This window comes from Falco cherrug, chromosome 10 (genome assembly GCF_023634085.1).
Source record: "Falco cherrug isolate bFalChe1 chromosome 10, bFalChe1.pri, whole genome shotgun sequence".
Lineage (NCBI taxonomy): Eukaryota > Metazoa > Chordata > Aves > Falconiformes > Falconidae > Falco > Falco cherrug.
This window is the reverse complement of record NC_073706.1, coordinates 18,262,434-18,280,584: the sequence shown is the minus strand read 5'-3', so window position 1 is coordinate 18,280,584 and position 18,151 is coordinate 18,262,434. Positions and strand designations below refer to the sequence as shown.

Genomic DNA, 18,151 nt, shown 5'->3' with positions numbered 1-18,151 from the left:
CTGTCTCAGAAGAGATAGTTCTTGAGTTAGTCTAATGCACGTGAGAGGAGGAGTGGGTCCCTGCACTGCCATTGTCTGCCAGAGCTGTGTGGACATGGTGGGAACCTTTTTCTACATTCTCTTGAGTATGCACAGCTCTGGTTTTAGGTTTCAGCTGTAGTTCCTAACAAGTTTTGCTGCCCTTAGTAGGACCCTTGCTATTTCTGCTTTTCTTGAAATAAGTGAAGCCACATGTTGCATTCAAAGCAAGGAGCTGCTGCCAATCTGTTTAATGCCATTCTAGTACTTTCCGTCTTGTTCTCTAAGTTTATGTCAATGCAGCCTCCTGCTTTGACTGCTGCCAAGGACCAACATCTGTGAGCCATCCCCAGAGATGTCAAGATCTTTTTCCTGAGAGAGTAAAATCTGACTGTCAAGAGAACAGGCAATCATTTAAATATGGAGTACAACTGTCTTGGCATCTACCATAGCCAGACATCTAGGTGTACTTTTGCTTGCAGCTAGGTTATACATTCTGTAAAAGTCCCCATGCCTATAAACTGTGAGCTGTTTTAAAGGTTTTAGTCTATGTATCTGTCTTGAGAAGGGTATTATTTTATCAGAGATCAGGCAGAGCCAGAAAGTTCAAACCAGAATCTAAACTGCTATGAAATCCTAGCTTTACTCCCACTCCACAAATAGGGCATGCTATACCATCCTTAATTATACATCCCCTTGAAGTCACAATGTTACAAGCAATTACATTACTGCAGCTTAGCAAGTGACTGCCTAATGATAAAGTCAGAACTGGTTGAAGATGTGAAGGTCAGTGGCAGCTTTCACAGCAGTGACCAGAAGACAGTGGATTTTAGGAGCCTGAGAGCAGTAAGAAAGTCAAGCAGCAGAGTGGAGACCATGGGCTTCAGGAAAGCAGGTGTTGAATTGTTCAGGGAACTGGCAGGCAGGATCCTGCAGGAAGCTGTCTTGAAGGGGAAAGGAGCCCAGGAGACCTGATTGATTTTCATGGCCAAGGCACAAGAACATAAGTAAGGACTTCCTGTTGTGCAAGAAAATGAGCAGGTGTGGGAAGAGGTCAGCTTGGCTGAGCAGGTTGCTCCTGGTTGAACTTAAATGCAAAAAGGGAGTGTGTGGGAGGTAGAAAGTGACAAGCTCTCAAGAAAAATTATGGGAACAGGACCTGGGCATGCAGGGAAGAAGTTAGAAAACCAAAGGTCACCTGGAGTTGAATGAAACAAGTGAGAGATGTGAAGGTCAGCAAGAAGGACTTCTGTAGATACATTAGCAACAAAGAAAGTTAAGAAAGCTGTTGGCCTGTTGCTGAAGGTGGGGGGTGGGGGCGGGCAACTTCGTGACACAGGGCACAGAAAAGACTGGTTACTCTATGCTTTCTTTGCCTTGGCCTTTTACTGGCACGATCTGCTCTCTACCTCCTGAGTCCCTAACTCAGTGGCAGAGTCAGAGAAGTACTGCACTCCCTCAGCATCCAGGAAGATTCAGTTATGGACCATTTAAATAAAGTAAGAAGGTGGGACTAGGTGGGCCGCATCCAAGGGTGCTGAGGGTGTAAGCTGATGCTGTGAGGCTGCTTCCTACTTCAACATCTTATTCAGGGATCTAGATAATAGGACAGACTACACCTTCATCAAGTTCAGGGGTGACACCAAGCTGATATGCCAGAGGACGGTACTGTCTTTCAGAGGGATCTTGACAAGGTGCAGGAAGGTTAACAAAAATTAATTACAAGTCCTTCACCTGGGACAAAAGAACCCCAAAGAATCCTATGTACGACTATGGGCAGGGGCCCAGCTGGCTGGGAGCAACTCTGCAGAAGTATTTTGGGAGCCTGGTGGGCTACGACTTGACCATAAAGTGAACAGTAAGGCAGGCTTGCCTTTCACTTGGTTCCATTAGCATGAAGATAGCCATCAGGTTGAGGGAAGTGATTATTTCCCTCTGTTTGGGCCATATTTGAAGTTTCGTGTCCATTTTCCCTTCACCACAAGGTGAGAGAAGTATAGACAAATTAGAAAGAGTCTAGTGGAGGGTCACCAAGACAGTTACAGAGCTTCGGAGCACAGGATGCACATGGTGAGGCTGAGTTTGTTAAGTCTGGAGGGAGAAGAGAAGGCAAAGAGGGAACCCAGTTGCAGTATTCCTCTGTCTGAAAAGGTGTTACAAAGAGAACAGAGCCCAACGGTTCTTGGAAGTATATAGTGAAAAGGCAAGAGGCAATGGACAAAACCTGCCACAAGTCAAAGTACAACTGGAATTAAGGGAAAAAAAGTCACAATGGTGGTAGTCAAACACTTGAAAACAGGTGCCAAAGAGGCTGTGAAATCACTGTCACTGGAGATTTTCAGAACTTGATTGGATTCAGCCCTGAGCAACTTAAGATAACTTTTTAGCAGGGGATCCGACTAGATGACTTGCAGTGGTCCCATCCCACCTCAACTATTTTAGGACTCTGTTATTGTATCCAAGTCTGTAGCCTGCTTCAATTGTGAAGTAAAACTTATTTAGGTATTACACCTGTATATGTGTGTATACGCACAAATGCATGTGTGCAAGTAATGAATTTAATATGCAAGTGTTTATTTAGTAATTTTACCTGTTTTCTGTAGCTCTGGCCTTTATACAACTAGAACTAAGTAGTACAGACCAGAATTCATGATCAGTCAGCCACAAAGCTCACAAGCGCTTAGGTCTTGGCTTTTAAGTGGCACCTGCTTCTGCATGACTGAATCATATAATGTCCCCAAAGGTAACATATTTCCATTGCCAGAACTATTAGCCAATACAAACACAGGATGTTTTAAATCAAAATGAATATTGCAAATCCTGTCTATGTCCTGTGATTCATGTATTTTATTCCTAAATTTCACTGAAACTGGAGGCTGGAATTAGAATGGTCAGCATAGGATCCCTGCTTGCAGTCGAAGAAACCAAAGTGGTTTTTCTTTATGGCAGTGCAAATCACTGTTAATGGATGTGGGTGGAAGAAAAATTAACCTTTTCAATAGACTATCTTGGTTTTGTATTTCAGACCACAGAGCTGGGCTGGATAATTTGAAGCTGCAAATCTCTCCTGCTAACCCCTCTGTGTTCATGGGGCAATGTCTGCGGCCACAAGAGTATCCTCTGGTCTCATTCACATTGGCAGTTATGCCGAGAAGATCTAGTAGCTCAGAAATACATTATGGGCATGGTCATTTTACGAAGTTACTGCATATCAGCACTAATGGCCATGCCAGTGCTCCTACCTTGTGATAAACAAAGGAAAATGCAGTTCTATTTAAGACTATGTAAATGGGCACCTTTTATATGGTAGCTTGCAAAGTTATGCTAACTGAATCATCTGTGTTCCAGATATATGAACAAACACTTCCCTCTGCGATGAAAGGGTAGTGAAAACTGAAATCTTGTCAGCCACTGAAAACCTGAGCCTTCCTATTTAAACTTTCTCCCACAGCTAGAAAGGATGAAGTTACAAGCATCACTGTGTGTGCTTCACAGTTTTCCTTTATAAGGAAAACTAAACTCTTACATGTGGAAGACAAGGATGAAAAGTGCTTAGCAGTTTTTTGAGGCCCCTTGCACATCACAGGTCTGTGACTTAACCACAGAAATTTCAGTGGAGTCACAACAGGGACAAATAGAGCCTCTCTGTTTTGGAATTGGTGTCTACAAGACTGCATCTCTCCTCTTTCTCTCTCCATGCCAGCCTCTCCTCTTCTAAAAACCTGTTCCTCGCTCATATCTTTTGGGGAGGAGGGCTCTGTAAAGCAATCTAGGCAATTGCCCAAAGCAATCTGTAAAGCAGTTTTCTACAAAAGACTCTTTTTCTTTTCCCCAGCACCTGCCTCCCTGGCAGCAAGCCTTCAGCCAAGGAGGCTTGCCTGCTGCCGCCGAGGAACTCTGCAGCCCAAGCAAAGCACCGTTTTTTTCCTCAACATGCAAACAGTCCCCACAAAGGACAGTGTTCTCCTACTATAAAAGCAAAGCTCTTGGGAATCATGGGAATGACACAAGTGAGACCCTCCTGCAGAGGGCCCAGTCCTGCATGACTGTAATGTATTTTGGGAGGAGATGAGACCTGCTGACATCCTCTGAAGGCAGCCAGACACATTATGCCTTGTGGAATAGGCTCTTAACTGCTTGCTGTCCTATCTTCCTACTCTATTTGTAGCATGATTCAGATGCTGAAAATATGGGGTGGCTCTGCTTTGGAACTGCTGAATCGCTCACTCGAGCCTGGCAAATACCTTGGTGAGTTTTTTTAACAGCTCAAGCTGTACATCGCTTTGTTCTTCAATGATTATTATTCCCAGGAAATATCTTTGCTCCAGGGAAAATCCCGAGTTTCCTGGGACATTCAAGAGCATACAACTTCCCTCCTTTAAGCCCTGAGCAGGTATGTACAGTAATCCTAGGTGGTACTGCTGAGGTGAGTTAATGAACTGGAGAGCTGGGCTTGCTCTGTCATAAACAGAGCACCAATATGAGGTGTTCAGCACTCTAGTTAATTTTTTCATTAAGAAAGTAAGCCCAGTGAGGGCTTAACAAATTAATAGCAAGCTATTAATCCAGAACTTTGTACATCAAACGTTAATTCTAGCTTAACTAAACAGCTGTTCCCTAGAGCTCTTCAGTGTTTAGGTGGTGACGGCCCATCACAAATAACTCTTGCCAGGGAGGCCTGGCACCAGGTGGCTACATCTGAAGATGACTTCATCACTATCTGAGAAAGTCCTTCCTGAGGAGGGACATGGGCCCTAAGTGCAAGAAACAGCAGAGCCATCACCCAAAAACCTATGCAGAGGACCTTGTTCCCAAATACTGTGGGCAGGACTGAAGCCTCAAGCACACTACAATGAGGTGGCAACTTCCTTGGGCCATTAGATGTTAAAAGTCACAGTGGGAAGGCTGGCTCATCGGCAAAGCCATTAAACCCTGCAATTTATTGAGCAGATGGCAAGGAAGACTGAGAGGCTGATACAGGAAATATCTGTTTAACAGAGCTGCGATAGCTGACATAGAAAAGCTGGTGGTCTCCCAGCCTGTATATGTAATACCCTCTCTCTCCCTCCCTCGCTCACCATATTGCTTCTGGCTAAGTTGTGTTGCACAAAGGCACATTCTGCTCAATGTGCCAACATGTGTCTTCTTTTGTTTATTATTTTAACAATATCAGTGATTTCCTAGATTGCTTGTCCCACATTGGGAAATCCTGTGCTAGCTCCCAAAGCAAGGGGCATCAGATGAGGAAAGCACCCATGCAGAACCAACAGGAACAGAAAGCGGGGCCCAAACAGCTGGCAGTGCCTGGCAAAGCCACCTCTTCCCCTCCACAGGGCCTGTCCCAGCTTACTCACTGCCTACAGGAGATTTGAGACTCTGGCATTAGCTATTTAGCCGCAGTCAGACAAAACTACACCGCTTCCCTTCTAGCGGTTCACTGAGAAAAGTCATAAATTGAGAAGTGCCTATCTTATGTCTGAGGCATGCCCCAGATAGCAAAGGCTGTGTTAAAAATACCCACCTGGAGTATCAGGAAAAAGAACATGGGGAACAAAGGAAATCACTGGACTTCTGTCCAGTTTACACAATTTTCCAGCTGCCTTTCCTTTGGGGCTTCTTGCTTTACGATGATTTGTGCTCTTTAGAATTGAATGTAAATAGTTTTCTGCACAGCCCAGCAACTCTGTTGCTTGAACCTTGCCACAGTCATAGGAAGGTTGGTGATGGCCCATTCAATCATCCCAGTATCACCAAGCAAATCTCTCACCTGGTGAAGCTTTACTTACTGGGAATCTGAAGCAAGTTATATAGCCTCTTTTAATCTTCAGCAGCCCAGAGGATGCCTTAACAGGCCAGCAGCAGCAACAACAAATAAACTTGTACTTCATGTGATAGCAAATACAGTTTTGTCCAAAATCTAATATTTTTTCCCCTCTCACCCATTACAGTTTGATGCTCTTCGTACTCATCCATTTTGAGAACTATATTTAAAGTAACTAAAGTAAGATTCTGGATTGATGCCTCTAGACATTCACCAATAAATCAGTTTTCCTCTATCATCAAAAGCCAGGCTGCTGGGTTGTGCTTTACACCAACACACAGGAGACTTTGGGGGGCTTCTAAGGCATGTGAAAGGTGCTTAATGCAAGTAAACTCATATATATCATACAACAGGGAACTTATGGGGACTTTCCACAGAAGTCTGTGTTTCCAGCAGAAAAATCTCAGTGGTCTATTAATTGGCCACACTGAAAAACACTGGCACAGGGTTTAAAGCAGCAATGTGATTTAGCTGTCAGTGCTTTGCACTAATACAAATCCCCATCTACAACCTGAATTCTGAGCTATAGATTATGGAAACAGCTCCAGGGGACAAAACCTGTCTGTGAGAGCCACTCACTCTGCAAATGTAATTTCTTCAAATACAACGCCCCCATGCAAAGCTACATAGCCATGAGAAACCTTGGAGGAGACTCTCAAGTATTTCACTGGTAAAGTTCAGTCAGTAATGAGGATGGTTAGATTTCTATGTACCCTTTCTTCTAAGAAAAAGCGGGGGGGGGGGGTGTTCCCCTTACATCAGGAGGTGGTTTGGTTGTGCTGGAATGAGATTTCATTTGAAACGGATGTTCATGCTACCAGTAATCTGTCTGGAACAAAGGAAGTGAGAGGCCTCAGTCCCTTTCTCCTGAAAAATCATTCTGAAAGGTGCATTATTTCCTAAATGATTCAGTTCTTCAAGGTGACATATGACTTTATAATGGCATAGTGATTGTGTCCTATTTCTTCATGGAAAGAAAGGGTAACTAGGTCACAGAGAAACAGAAATTAAAAGGTATTCAAGGCACAAAATCAGAAAAATATTTCCAAGCTGCCTCAGAAGGAGAAATGGCTCTCCGCCTTTTGTTTACAGCCACAGTTTCCAGCACTCATACCCCAGTGTACCGGGCTGGCAGGAAGGGTGGGGTTTTGCTTCATTGCTCTGGGGAATGTCTTTGGCTTGGACCTCAGCTCAAAAAAGCCCACTCTCATTTTGTGGGCCAAGCACGTTGCTGTGCCTAAAAGGGGACCCATGGGAGCACCCGTTGCTGCCACCGTTTCCTTTTCGCAGTGCTACTGTGATGGAGACAAGGGCTGACCTTGTCCATCCCAATGTCTCAGCAAGACACAGGGCCAGCTGAGGCTTTCTGTCTCCTTCACATCGGCATGGTCAGCACAAAGAGGCTCTGCCCACCTGGGTGTTGCACCTCCTGTTGTCTCAATGCTGTCTTTTAGTCTTAATCAATAGATAAGATTATCTCTTGTATTCTTTTGGAACATATTCAACAGCAAAAAGAATAACCTGCCTCCAGAGACTCACTAACTAGAGAGCTTCCCTGAGTTCCCATACAGGTGCATCTGTGCATGCAGATACTGTTTTTTCACAGAATGTGGCACTTCTGATCCTTGTTCCTCATTTTCTCAGTGGTCAGACTCACTAACTCCAGTGAGAACAAGATCAGTCCCCCGAGATACACTCCAAGGGATGAAAATAAGAGCGTGAAGCTCATACAGGCACATACTTCCTTGAACATTCTGTCAATACTAACTGCCAAAGTTTTATCAAACCCTTCTTTGCAAGTAAGTCCCAACATGCCAAAGCTACCATTTCGATCATTTTATCTACATGCTCAGACTCCATGAGGGATGAGGTAGCACCCAGGAGGGGATGCCTTGAGATTTAAAAAATGAAATAGCATTTTCAATTACTTTTGCCTTTTTGTACATTTTTTAATTAAGTCCACAAATACTGGGTCACATTTTCTGCCAGTCACATTGGCAGCTGCAAGGGTACTCATGCTGCTCTTTTTTCTTCTGCATTTAAGACTTTCTGAAATATGGTAACAGGGAGAAATGATGCTTGTTTTGCTGCCAAGCATCACTGCCTTCCTGGGAATAGTCGGGGAGTAATGCAGCTAAATCTGTCCAAGCTGCCAATTATTTCCATCCCTTTTCCGGGCACAGCAACACAGTTTACTAAACCCACTGGTGGCCCAGGAGGGCAATGAGGTGGCTGATCTCTCAGAAAGTGAACTGGCTACACCTGGCTGAACAGATCTGCTAGGCAATTTAGCAAGGGCTGGGGGCTGACTCCAGTGAATCAGACAGAGGGTGGAGGTGGGGCAGGAAGTGCGGGGCAACCCAAGGTGAAAACTGAGATTGTACTGAGAAATGAGAGAATAGGACTGGGAAGGGAACTATTCCCCTCAGAGATGAGACACAGGGTACATGATGAGCAGAAAGTTCAAGCAGAAAGCAGAGCAGAAGCCCCTTTGTAAGTCAAGAGGCTGCAGCGTTAAGAGGAATTCTCTTCCCTGCTCACCTTGGCTTTGTTGTCCATGGTAACAGCCAGTTGCATCCTCTTCCCCATCCTGAACGTGAACATATGATCTGCTTCCTCCTCCTCCTCTTCCTCACTGCCAATGCCAAACCCGGGGCTCGTAGGACAGGGGCTCCCCCATTTCTCACTCACCACCCTTTTGTCCTGGAAAATGAATACTTCTGTTAACAAATCTAGGCCCCTTGGCTCACCAATGCGACTCCCTTCCCCAAACACACCTGCACGCAAGCAGGGAGGCCAGCTACAGAAAAGGCAGGCCTTGCTCTGAGGAAGCTTTCTGCACCCGGCACAGCGCCGTGACATTCTTGGGGAACAAGGGGCTCATTGTCTGCTCAGCAGCAAAACCCACAATTACAGCAGGTCTGGAAAATCCTTTGCACTTACAAATCTGACATTTCAGACTAAAATGCCAGAGTTATAGGAAACAAAAGTCATCCTCATCTCTTTCTGCGGCACACTGAATTAGATTGGGAAAGCCTAAGTCCTGATGCAGATGGCCTTGGAAGCCAAGTGGATGGCTCCTGAGAGCGGTGCTCACCATCGAGAGGGCTGGGCTATCTTGTCCATAGTGTTCAGTCTGGGTAATTGCATCTTTCAGGTCCTGTATGAGAGAAAAATGTGTGCAACAGCGCACCTCCAAGAAAAGCAAGGGCCAGGACGTGGTTGAGAAGTGGGCAACACACTAGCCTGGATCTAACAACCCAGGAGTGATGACTGCATGGAGGGAGGGTGGGATGGCTCAGCCAGCTCTGTGCAAGCTCTGGCAAAGGACTTCACCCAGGGGTTAAAGCAGGACTGGCCAGGTGGTTTACCAAGCCCCGCACTGCCAGGAGGGGTAGAAAGGGCTTGTCAGACACAGATTTGATCCAGTTAGGAAGGAAGCCTGGGACTTGTGGTCTTTGCCCTGTTTGCGGGAAGCCCCAAAGCAGCCAAGGGCTATTTGCTTTGCTCACTCACAAAGCCTAAGGAGACTGTGCTTTTGCCCAGCCTACAGGCATTCTCAGAGGCATTCCTGATGCCTCCAGTGACACACGTACACCTGATACAGTTTGCCTACTTATTTACAGTCATGTTGACACCTGGGACCCATCCAGGGCCAAGGATGCCTGTTCACACATTCATTCATTTGCCTGTTAATTCTGCATGCTTGGTGACAGCTGCCTGGGCATGGCTGGAAATTGATGTGTATCACCTAACAATTACTCTGAGCACACATTTCAGCAGAGTTTTCACTTTTTTTTGGAAGGGCTTAGGAGCCATGTCCTATGCCTGAAAGAGCTTTGCTGTGGAGGCGCTCTTTCAGAAATGTCACTTTGCTGAGGTAGGACCGGAGCAAGCTCTGGCCCATGATGAAGGAGGCGCAGCACTTACATTGTGAGCTTTGGTGATGGTAATAGTGAGGCCATCCTGCTTGGGTCTCCTGGAGGTAACAGCCATTCCCTCCTGCTCAGCTCGCTTTTTGTCCTCTTCTATTTCCTGAAATACATACATACCCTTATCATCAGTCTGTACTTGGATGTCTACAGATGTTCATTTTCCTGTTTAGGATTTCTACTAAATGGACCCACCTGCAGCTCTAAAAGGGGAGTGGGCCAACTTGTGTCCCATCTGTGTGCCCTTGGAAGGAGTCACAGGCAACTGTGACCTGCACTACAGGCATCTTAGTAAATCTCTTGTTGACTCAAGAGTGTCCTCTGTGGTCTCAGCACTTGCAATGGAAAGCAAGCACAGAGTATGGGGGTCCCTTTCCAACAGGCAGGAAAAATGATCAGTTTGAGGTTTGGGAAAGACTGGGTATAGGACCCATGGAAGACACCAGGCTGGCAGGAAGGGAGGGCCATGCACAGGTGCTATGGTCCCTGTGCCAGTCTGGGGCCAGGGCATCATATGTGGCCAAGGAAAGATGGCTGGCACCTGGCTGTCTACTAGGCAGCTTCCCCCAGAAGTGGGGTTGACAGGTGGGTAGCATTTCACATGGGAGTAAGAATCCCTCTCCCCCAGCTGCCTGTGGCATTTACCCTTCCCCTAGCTTTCTGCTATGTACCATTTTTTGCTGCCACCAGAAAAGGTCCAAAATGGTTCCTGTGGCATCAAAGGAAATGTCTTCTAAGCAAGATCTAACACAGAGGACCTCTCAGTCTCTCAGCTCTGAATCCAAGACACAAAGCATACTTTGGGTTCTCAGGTTTTAAGCACAGCTCTTTGTCAAACTCAAGAATGCCCATCCAGATGGCAAATGTTAGAGAGCCCCTAAAGCCAAGTGGCCTTGGGCACAGGCAGGAAAACATCCCTTACAAACCAAGGAGGACCCTTGCGCCAAGAGTACCCTCAGGCTCTCCTACTCTGTACTGCTGTGTACAGTTCCAGGTTACCACAATGGCACCCAAACCAGCTCATACAAGCCAGGCTGGATATCTCCTGCAGGCCACTGGGTAGACTCTCTTGGCCAAGACAGAATCAAAAAAACAGACTCCAGCTGGATTACTGCCTCCTAATTCAGAAGGTAAGTCTGCAGTAACCAACAGCCTACTAAAGCCTTGATTTGCCTTCATCTTCCTTTTATTTTCATGGAGTCCCTTTTCAACACCCCTGTGCTCCATAGAAACACTCGTACTGACCAGGGAAGAGCTTCAGCCCCTATCAGTACCCTGGTAGGGAAGATAAACCTACCAAATGTCTGGAGGATGCAACCTCCTATACATTCAAGAACATAAACATGAGGCACTGGCAAGGACAGATAGGGAAAAAGTCAGACCAGTAAGAAGTGAAGGGGGGGGAATGGTGTGATGCAGATAGAGGAAGACCGTAGGGCGAGAGGAATGCTGCAGCAGCAAGGCAAGCATCAGCAAGCTTGCTTTCCACTGCAATTCAGGAGCCGCAGCTAAAGACAGAGCTCTGCCCACCTGCTCCAAATGCTTTCCAATGTAAAAATGATACCTATATAACAATGTCACTCCAAAGCTGCTGACTATTCTCTTTACACTGTGAGCTGAGGACTCCAGTACAGTGCTGGGGAAGGTAAGAACCCATAGACTTACCTGGTATCTTCGTATGAGCGCTTCATTCTTCTTCCGCAAAGCCAAGATTTTCTTATCAAGTTCAACATCTTTCTGCTCTTTCTTCCTTAACACTGCATCATCCACAGCAGCATCCTGAAAACAGAAGGAGCAAAGCTATTCTCAGTCACTGCACCAACAGGATGAAACCTGCTTCTTCTGTTTGGACAGGGTGGGAAGTGGAAGAGTCTTTCCCTACCATTTCTCCCCTTGGTCCTCCATTAAAAAGATGACTGAATCTTGCAAATTGACTTTTTCCTGACAGATCTGACCTTTTCTTAGAATTTTTGTTCAGCCATGAGGTAGATAAAGCAAAAGCCTGATGTCCTGTTGCAGCACAAACTAGTAGGCTGCAACAAGACTTTTACCATAGGCCAGATTCTACTGTCTGTGCTGTTGCTCCTTCCTCCAGCAGTCAGACCACACCACCCCCCCTCCATCCAACCTCCTCTCCCACACTCCTCAGGGCTATTTAACTACTTAGCCAGAACGAGCTACAGCCACACATCATCCATGTCAATCAACCCACTGCCTTCGAGGCAAGGCCACAGCTGCATGTTATCAGTGCTAATCAACCCACTGCCTTCACTCCTCTACAATGTCCCACTTCTATGTCTGTCTGTCGGTAGGCTCCAGAGTTAACACACTGCTTAACTGCATGCAGTAAACAACACCCCTCCCTGCTGTTGGTTCAGGTGTTCTCAGGCACATCAGTTCCCCTTCATTGACATTCAGATAGCACCTTGGTTATCACAAGGGATAACAAATCGGATTTTTTAAATTCTAGTGACGGCAGTGTCTAGCAAAAATTAATGCTGATGAGTATCAACTCACTGCAGTAAGCTGATCCATATCGTCTAGACTCTGCCTAGTGTTTGCATGAAGAGCAAGGTGGCAAGGCTGAGATCTTCAAGGCACTACAGGTTTATTTTTGAACAGTGTTTTTGTGCTTTCCTTATCAGCATGGCATCTGCATGCTGCAAAGATCTCATATTCCCTCTCCTTCACTCACACAGAGAGCTGTGTAAGGTGAAGTGAGACTGAGGAGGGGAGGAAAGGAGCCCCAAACCTTTTGCACACCTGGATACCTATTTTGCTGACGTTGCAACTCTATCTACCAACAGGCTACCCCTGGCCTCCCGCCTTTGCCATTTGGCCCTGTGCAGTCAATCTGCCGCAGGAGCACTGCAGCAAACCCAGCCTCTGTGCACAATGCATATTACCCACAGTGACGGGAGAATTTGGAGGAATCAAGAAGCAAATGGAATGAAAACATCACCCATATTGCTACAACTAGATGTTGCTCCTGCAGGTGATTCTCAGGGTTATGTCCCTATGAAGCAGAATCAGCCAGCGCGTGGTGGAAAGGCACACTGACAGTCCCCAGGGACTGGTGAAGATGTTAATGTATACCAGCATCCTCGGGGGCCAGCACTGCCACCCTGCAGCTGCACAGGGCCATCCTGGCCCCATCCTCACCCTGGAGCTGTCGAGGTCTCTGGGGTCAGTATCAAACCCTGCTCCAGGGCACCTCAGCCCCCAGCCGTACCCCAGGGCAGGGAGAGGGCCCTGCCAGGGGAAAGCTGCTCCCCACTGCCAGCCCCAGCCTCAGAAATGCCCCCAGCCCCAGCCCGCTGCTAACCTGACGGCCACTACAAGCCTGGTCCTAACCTTGCTCCAGTTGCATGGGTATACTGGGTGTAGTAGGTAGCAGGGGGTGGGCTGCAGAGCGCCCTGTGAGGGAGGAGCCCGGGACAGCCCCCAGCCGGCCACAGCCAGTTCCAGCCGGCTCTGCCACCGGCCTCCCGCCAAAACTCAGCCAATCAGGGGAGACCATGGTGCTCCTGAGCCAATCAGGGAGACTGTGGTGCCCCTGAGCCAATCAGGGAATCTGTGGCACCCCTCGAGCCAATCAGGGGAGACCGTGGCGCCCCTGAGCCATGGAAGCGAGGTGCCTCTGCACCCTTTAGGGGAACAATGGTGCCTCTGCAGAAGCACCCTGAGGAGAAGAGGGGGGTCGAGGTCAGAGCAGGAGGAGGTAAAGAAGAAAAAGGCCCTGCTGGGAGGAGGAGGAGAGAGACCTATCCCCATGGGGACTCTGGAGGGGTTGCTGCTGGTGGGGGAGCCACCAGGTACCTCGCCGCCAGCGCTGCTTCGCCTTGCCAAAGGGACAGTGTGCCCCGTGCTGAGGGACAGAGGATAAAAACATGGGGGTGAGCAGTGCCGGGAGGGAAGCAGGGATGTTTTTCCTAAAGGTGTGTTTGGATTTATTTTTCTTTGAAGCCAGAATCAGTCAATAGATAGTTAATCGGCAAATAAAATTGATTAAAATTCCCCAGAACAGTGAAGTGGTTTTCCTTGTGACGCATGAGCAAGGCATGTTTTTGGCACATCCCTGTTGGCTTCCTATCAAATTCCTCATAAAACCACCAAGACCCTCAAGACAACTGTGGGCTCCCCCATTTTTATGGGAGCAAACCACCACTGCCTTCCTGCGAGTGAGTATTTCTGCTGCCCTTGGTTCTTCAGGGCCGACGGCTCCCGACTGTGCCCATCCCAAGGGCAAAATCCCCAGAAGCATCCTCCACTGCAGGCTCTGTGGCATTCAAGGCTGGGAAAAGCTTCTGCACAGGCAGGAGGGGTTTTCCCTTCATTAATCATGACATAGCAGGTGTGACCTCCTTCAGGGAAGGATACATCAGGGGCCAGCCACAGCAGCTGGGGACACGGGATCTGGGTCTGACACCCGCTGTGCCCTGGGCGCCTTTGTGCCAGCAGTAAGTCAGGCAGTCAGGCTCCCCAGGGTCCAGCCTCGAGCAGTAGCCAACGGGCTTGCAACGCCCTTCTCCTGGGAAGGGAGGGTTTCTCCTGTGACCTCAGTTGCCTTTTGCCCGGTCCTCATTAGGTCACCAGAGGAAAAGCTGGAGCAGTGGAGGTCCAGAGGAGGGGATGGAGGGGTGCTGTCAAACACAGCCCTTCTGAAAATGAGCAAACATGCAGTGAGAAGCCCAAAGTTTGAAGGCAAAGAATAAAACCACAGATGCTGTAGCCCAGGGGAGAGAAAGCCTTTGACTCTGCTCCATGTTCCCAGCTACATTTGTGAACTCTATCCGGTGATCTATAGGTGCTCCAGCCTCCTGAAATGTATGTGTCTATAGCGGGCCAATGCATTGAAGAAGGCAGAATTAAGGTGCTGGGAACCTGACCCTTGGTTTTTTGTGTGTCATGCAACATTTCACCAGGATGGGAATATCCTGCCCATTTGAAAGCACAAGATTTAAGATGAGCTGCAGGAATTAATTCCTTAATATGAGAAGGTTTTCAGCTATTTGGGAGATAGACACCAAGTAAGAATGTGGGTACATTTGATTAGCTGGACCTTCAGAAAATAATTCCAGGTAGCCAGTGATAATTCAGCCAGGGGTTAGCATCACTGCTCTTCCAAAAGTGTCATAGGCCTCCTGGGAACCAGGGCTGCAAATCATCCCCAGTGTGCAGGGCCAGCACTTGCCTTCAAAGGAAGGGATCCAGCTGCTGAATCACCACGCACCCTTGCAATGCTAGGTTTTCCCTTCAAGGGCTTTACATGAAAAAAACCCCAAAGCTAACTATGTTTCAGCTCCGAACAAGAAGATCTGTGCTTGATCTGCAAAGAACAGGGCCACGGACCGGGGGGAAGTCTGCCTGGGTAATGTTCTTTGGAGAAAAGGGACTAAAGGTTGAAAACATGATACCATCACAGAGGGGTGTGCTGGATGTCAGAAACCAGAGAGGGAAAAGGCAGGGGAACCGGTTTGCTAAGGCAGACCTCAGATCCTGCACAAGCACATCCTCACTCATGCCCCTGATGAGGGGCATTTTATCAGTGCTGATTTAACAGCCCCTGCCGAGGGCCACCCTGCCAGGACACAGGCACACGTTTGTGTTCAGGTGGAACAATGGGGACATTTAAACTGCCTCCACACATTCTCCTGCTGGACAATGGGATTTTGTCAAGGTCTGCAGGAGAACTGAACACGCTTTTCCATCGCCATCAATCAACCGGGTACACGACAGGTGAGTAGATTGTGTATGTGGGTGGATACACTTTCATGGCCATTTTGCAAGGCTGATTAAAGCTGAATTCAGTGTTTACCTGAACAGAAGCTATTCTGCGAGCGCTAAATTGGCAGGTTCGCTGTTTGCCGAGTGCTGGGGTGTTGGCTGCTTGAGGGTGGGATCAAAGTGGTGCATGCCCTCAAACACACCCCTTTCATCTTCAAATTCTTTTGAAGAAGGACTGACAGAGCTGCCAGCTCAGGAAAATTTTAAAAATTCCTGCAGAGATTGTATTTGTGCTCTTCTCTTTTCAAAGGCAAAAGATGGAAAAGACCTGTCAGGCCATTCTCCCTCTCCACATGAGACTGCACATTTGTCAGCATTTTGTCTACATTGCAACACAGCTAGTGCAGGGGGGAGGGGGGGTCTTTCCATTTCCAGCTGGAAACAAGTTGCTGGAAGGAAAGTTTTGCCAGTATTCAGCACTTCTCCTCCCCTTTATTAACAAAGCCATTAAAGTATTTCACTCTACGTGATCTTTTCAGCAAACGCTGGGGAGTTGTGGATGAGAGGTGGTCCCTTGCCCGCACACCCCGGGACCGCAGAGCAGCCCTGCTGTGCACAGAAGCACCGAGCGGCGTTTCGAGCCCACGCACCAGCTCACAGGGGCTCACCCATTGTACAGTTAAGCCAAGTCAGCGTTTGCTCGTCAGCTGCCGCTCTGAGCCAGCCGATAACAGGGGGACGTGCCCTCTCCTCCGCTTCTGGAATGAATCCACCACCCCAGCCTGTGCTGAAGCCGATGCTCAGGATGAAATGTGGCTACACCATGCCCTCCCCAGAGTAAAGCTCTTCCGGGGAGCCAAGGTGCCCGTATGTCACAGTGACGGGAGAGTTATAAATGGCTTTGGCAGAAGAAACGTGCGATGGCTTTGAATCAGAAAGCAGCGGAGCCTGATGCCTCCTAGATAGCAAGGCAGAGCAATGAAGCTGCAGAATGAGAGGCCTCTTTTTATTGCAAGTAGAAATGTCACAAAAGGAGAAATGGAAAGCTAGCGATTTCATGCTTCAATTAAATGACGACATCTCGTTCTGTCATACCCCCCACTCCTAAGCGGCACACACACTTCCTACGCAGCTCATCAGGGGCCAGAGGGACGCCTCGCTCCAGACTGTCTCTGCACACAGTGTTTTCCTGCATACTTCTACGATCGCCTGCTTCTACAGCAAGAGACCTTGGAGGCAGCAGGGTTGGAAAAGCAAGAAAGACAGAAGGTGGGGGGGAGGGAAGAGGAGAGAGGAGCAGGGCCCTTAGCGAACGCTCTTCTGCGTAAGCAAATGCATCCGCTCTTTTTCAGAAATATCCTCTGGCTTGACAGCTGCAGCTGAAAGCCTTGCCGGGATAGGCAACATCCAGCACTGCCTGGGTTTCTGTCTGTTATCTACCTGGCTTTCCCACCCCCCAGGAGGCACGTTGTCCTGAGCCAACCACCACAACCTGCCCCGGCGATGGACATGCAAACCCCGGCACCCAAAATCCACCACCCCAGCACCCCCCCCAATGCAGTACTGCTTGTTTGCTCCCCGTGCCTGCTGGCAGCCAGGCGAGGTTAAAAAAAAAACAACAAAGCGACAACCACCAAAAGGCCACCCTGAAGGAAACGAGTGCAAGTCCTTTCATGGCCTTTTTGGGTGAGGGACCCCACTGCCCCGTGCCCCTCCCAGGCCCCACAGGGGCAGCACTCACAGCTCGGTGCATGTTGGACATCGGCGGCGAAGCCCAGCAGATTCCAGAGCAGAGCTAAAAGAGGAGAGCCATCAGACGGCCTTTCTCAGCACTGGTTGCACAGCATACAAGATCATGTTTTGATTACAAAAGCCTCGTCTGGGCTCCCAGCCAAGAGCACTGGCTGCCTAATATACCAAGCACAGACAGGGTTTTGAGTGCCTGTGTCCTCCTCTCCAATCTCACTCTCTTTTTAAAAGAAACACTCCCCCTTTTCCCCCCTCCTGACTCCTTTTAACTTCCTGATGCCACAAGCCCTCGTTCAAAGTGGGAAAAGCAGGGCGAACAATGAAAAATGGATCAGGCAAACAGCTTGACTTCACTTCGTGGCCATTCATGGGGTCGTGTTATTTGTTATGCATGGCTGGTTGCACGCCTGGCGGGGGATCAGGAAAATAGCTGGGGTCCTGAATGTCTTGTGAGTGCGAGTATGTGCATGAGCTTGCATGGGAAAACCAGTGCTGGATTTGCTTTTTTCTGTTTCATTTCAGTATTTTCTGGGAATGATTTCCCCACTTTTACAATGTGCATTTCTTTCAGGGAGGGAGCAGAAGCAATGCTGTGGGGTGGGCAATACCAGCCAGCACCGTAACTAGCAGAAAGCACATAGTCAAAGGAGAGGACCCCTGTAAGTCCTCTTCTGAAAGCTGCCAAAATGACCCCTGGAAAAGTCACAAATAACAGGGCTTTGGGAGAACAGGCAGCACTCATCTGCTGCGTCTGCTGCGTCTTGGGCTGCCACACTCAAACCTTTATCTCAGCACCGCATCCTGGCTGTGTGCTATGATCTTCCTCAATGCAGGCTGGCTGCCCTTTCCCTCAGCCTCCAGGGGACCCAGGTGAAGCAAGAGGTGAACAGGAGATGGAAGCACA

The 18,151-nt window shown here is 48.2% G+C and overlaps 1 protein-coding gene across 2 annotated transcripts in view; it reads right to left on the bottom strand.

Moving 5' to 3' along the window:
- CCDC9B (coiled-coil domain containing 9B) overlaps nt 1-17,686 on the bottom strand; it is a 55,771-nt gene extending 38,085 nt beyond the window's left edge. The window contains exons 1-5 of one of the 2 annotated variants that reach the window (XM_027804133.2): nt 17,240-17,686; nt 11,437-11,550; nt 9,770-9,874; nt 8,937-8,999; nt 8,381-8,542 (exon numbers count right to left, since the gene is read on the bottom strand). In XM_027804133.2, the coding sequence (XP_027659934.2) occupies nt 8,381-8,542; nt 8,937-8,999; nt 9,770-9,874; nt 11,437-11,550; nt 17,240-17,260 (465 nt within the window). In that variant the 5' untranslated portion in view covers nt 17,261-17,686. The remainder of the gene's footprint in view (nt 1-8,380; nt 8,543-8,936; nt 9,000-9,769; nt 9,875-11,436; nt 11,551-17,239) is intronic. The other variant, XM_014279303.3, reaches the window with a different exon arrangement.
- Nucleotides 17,687-18,151: the final 465 nt, after the last annotated feature.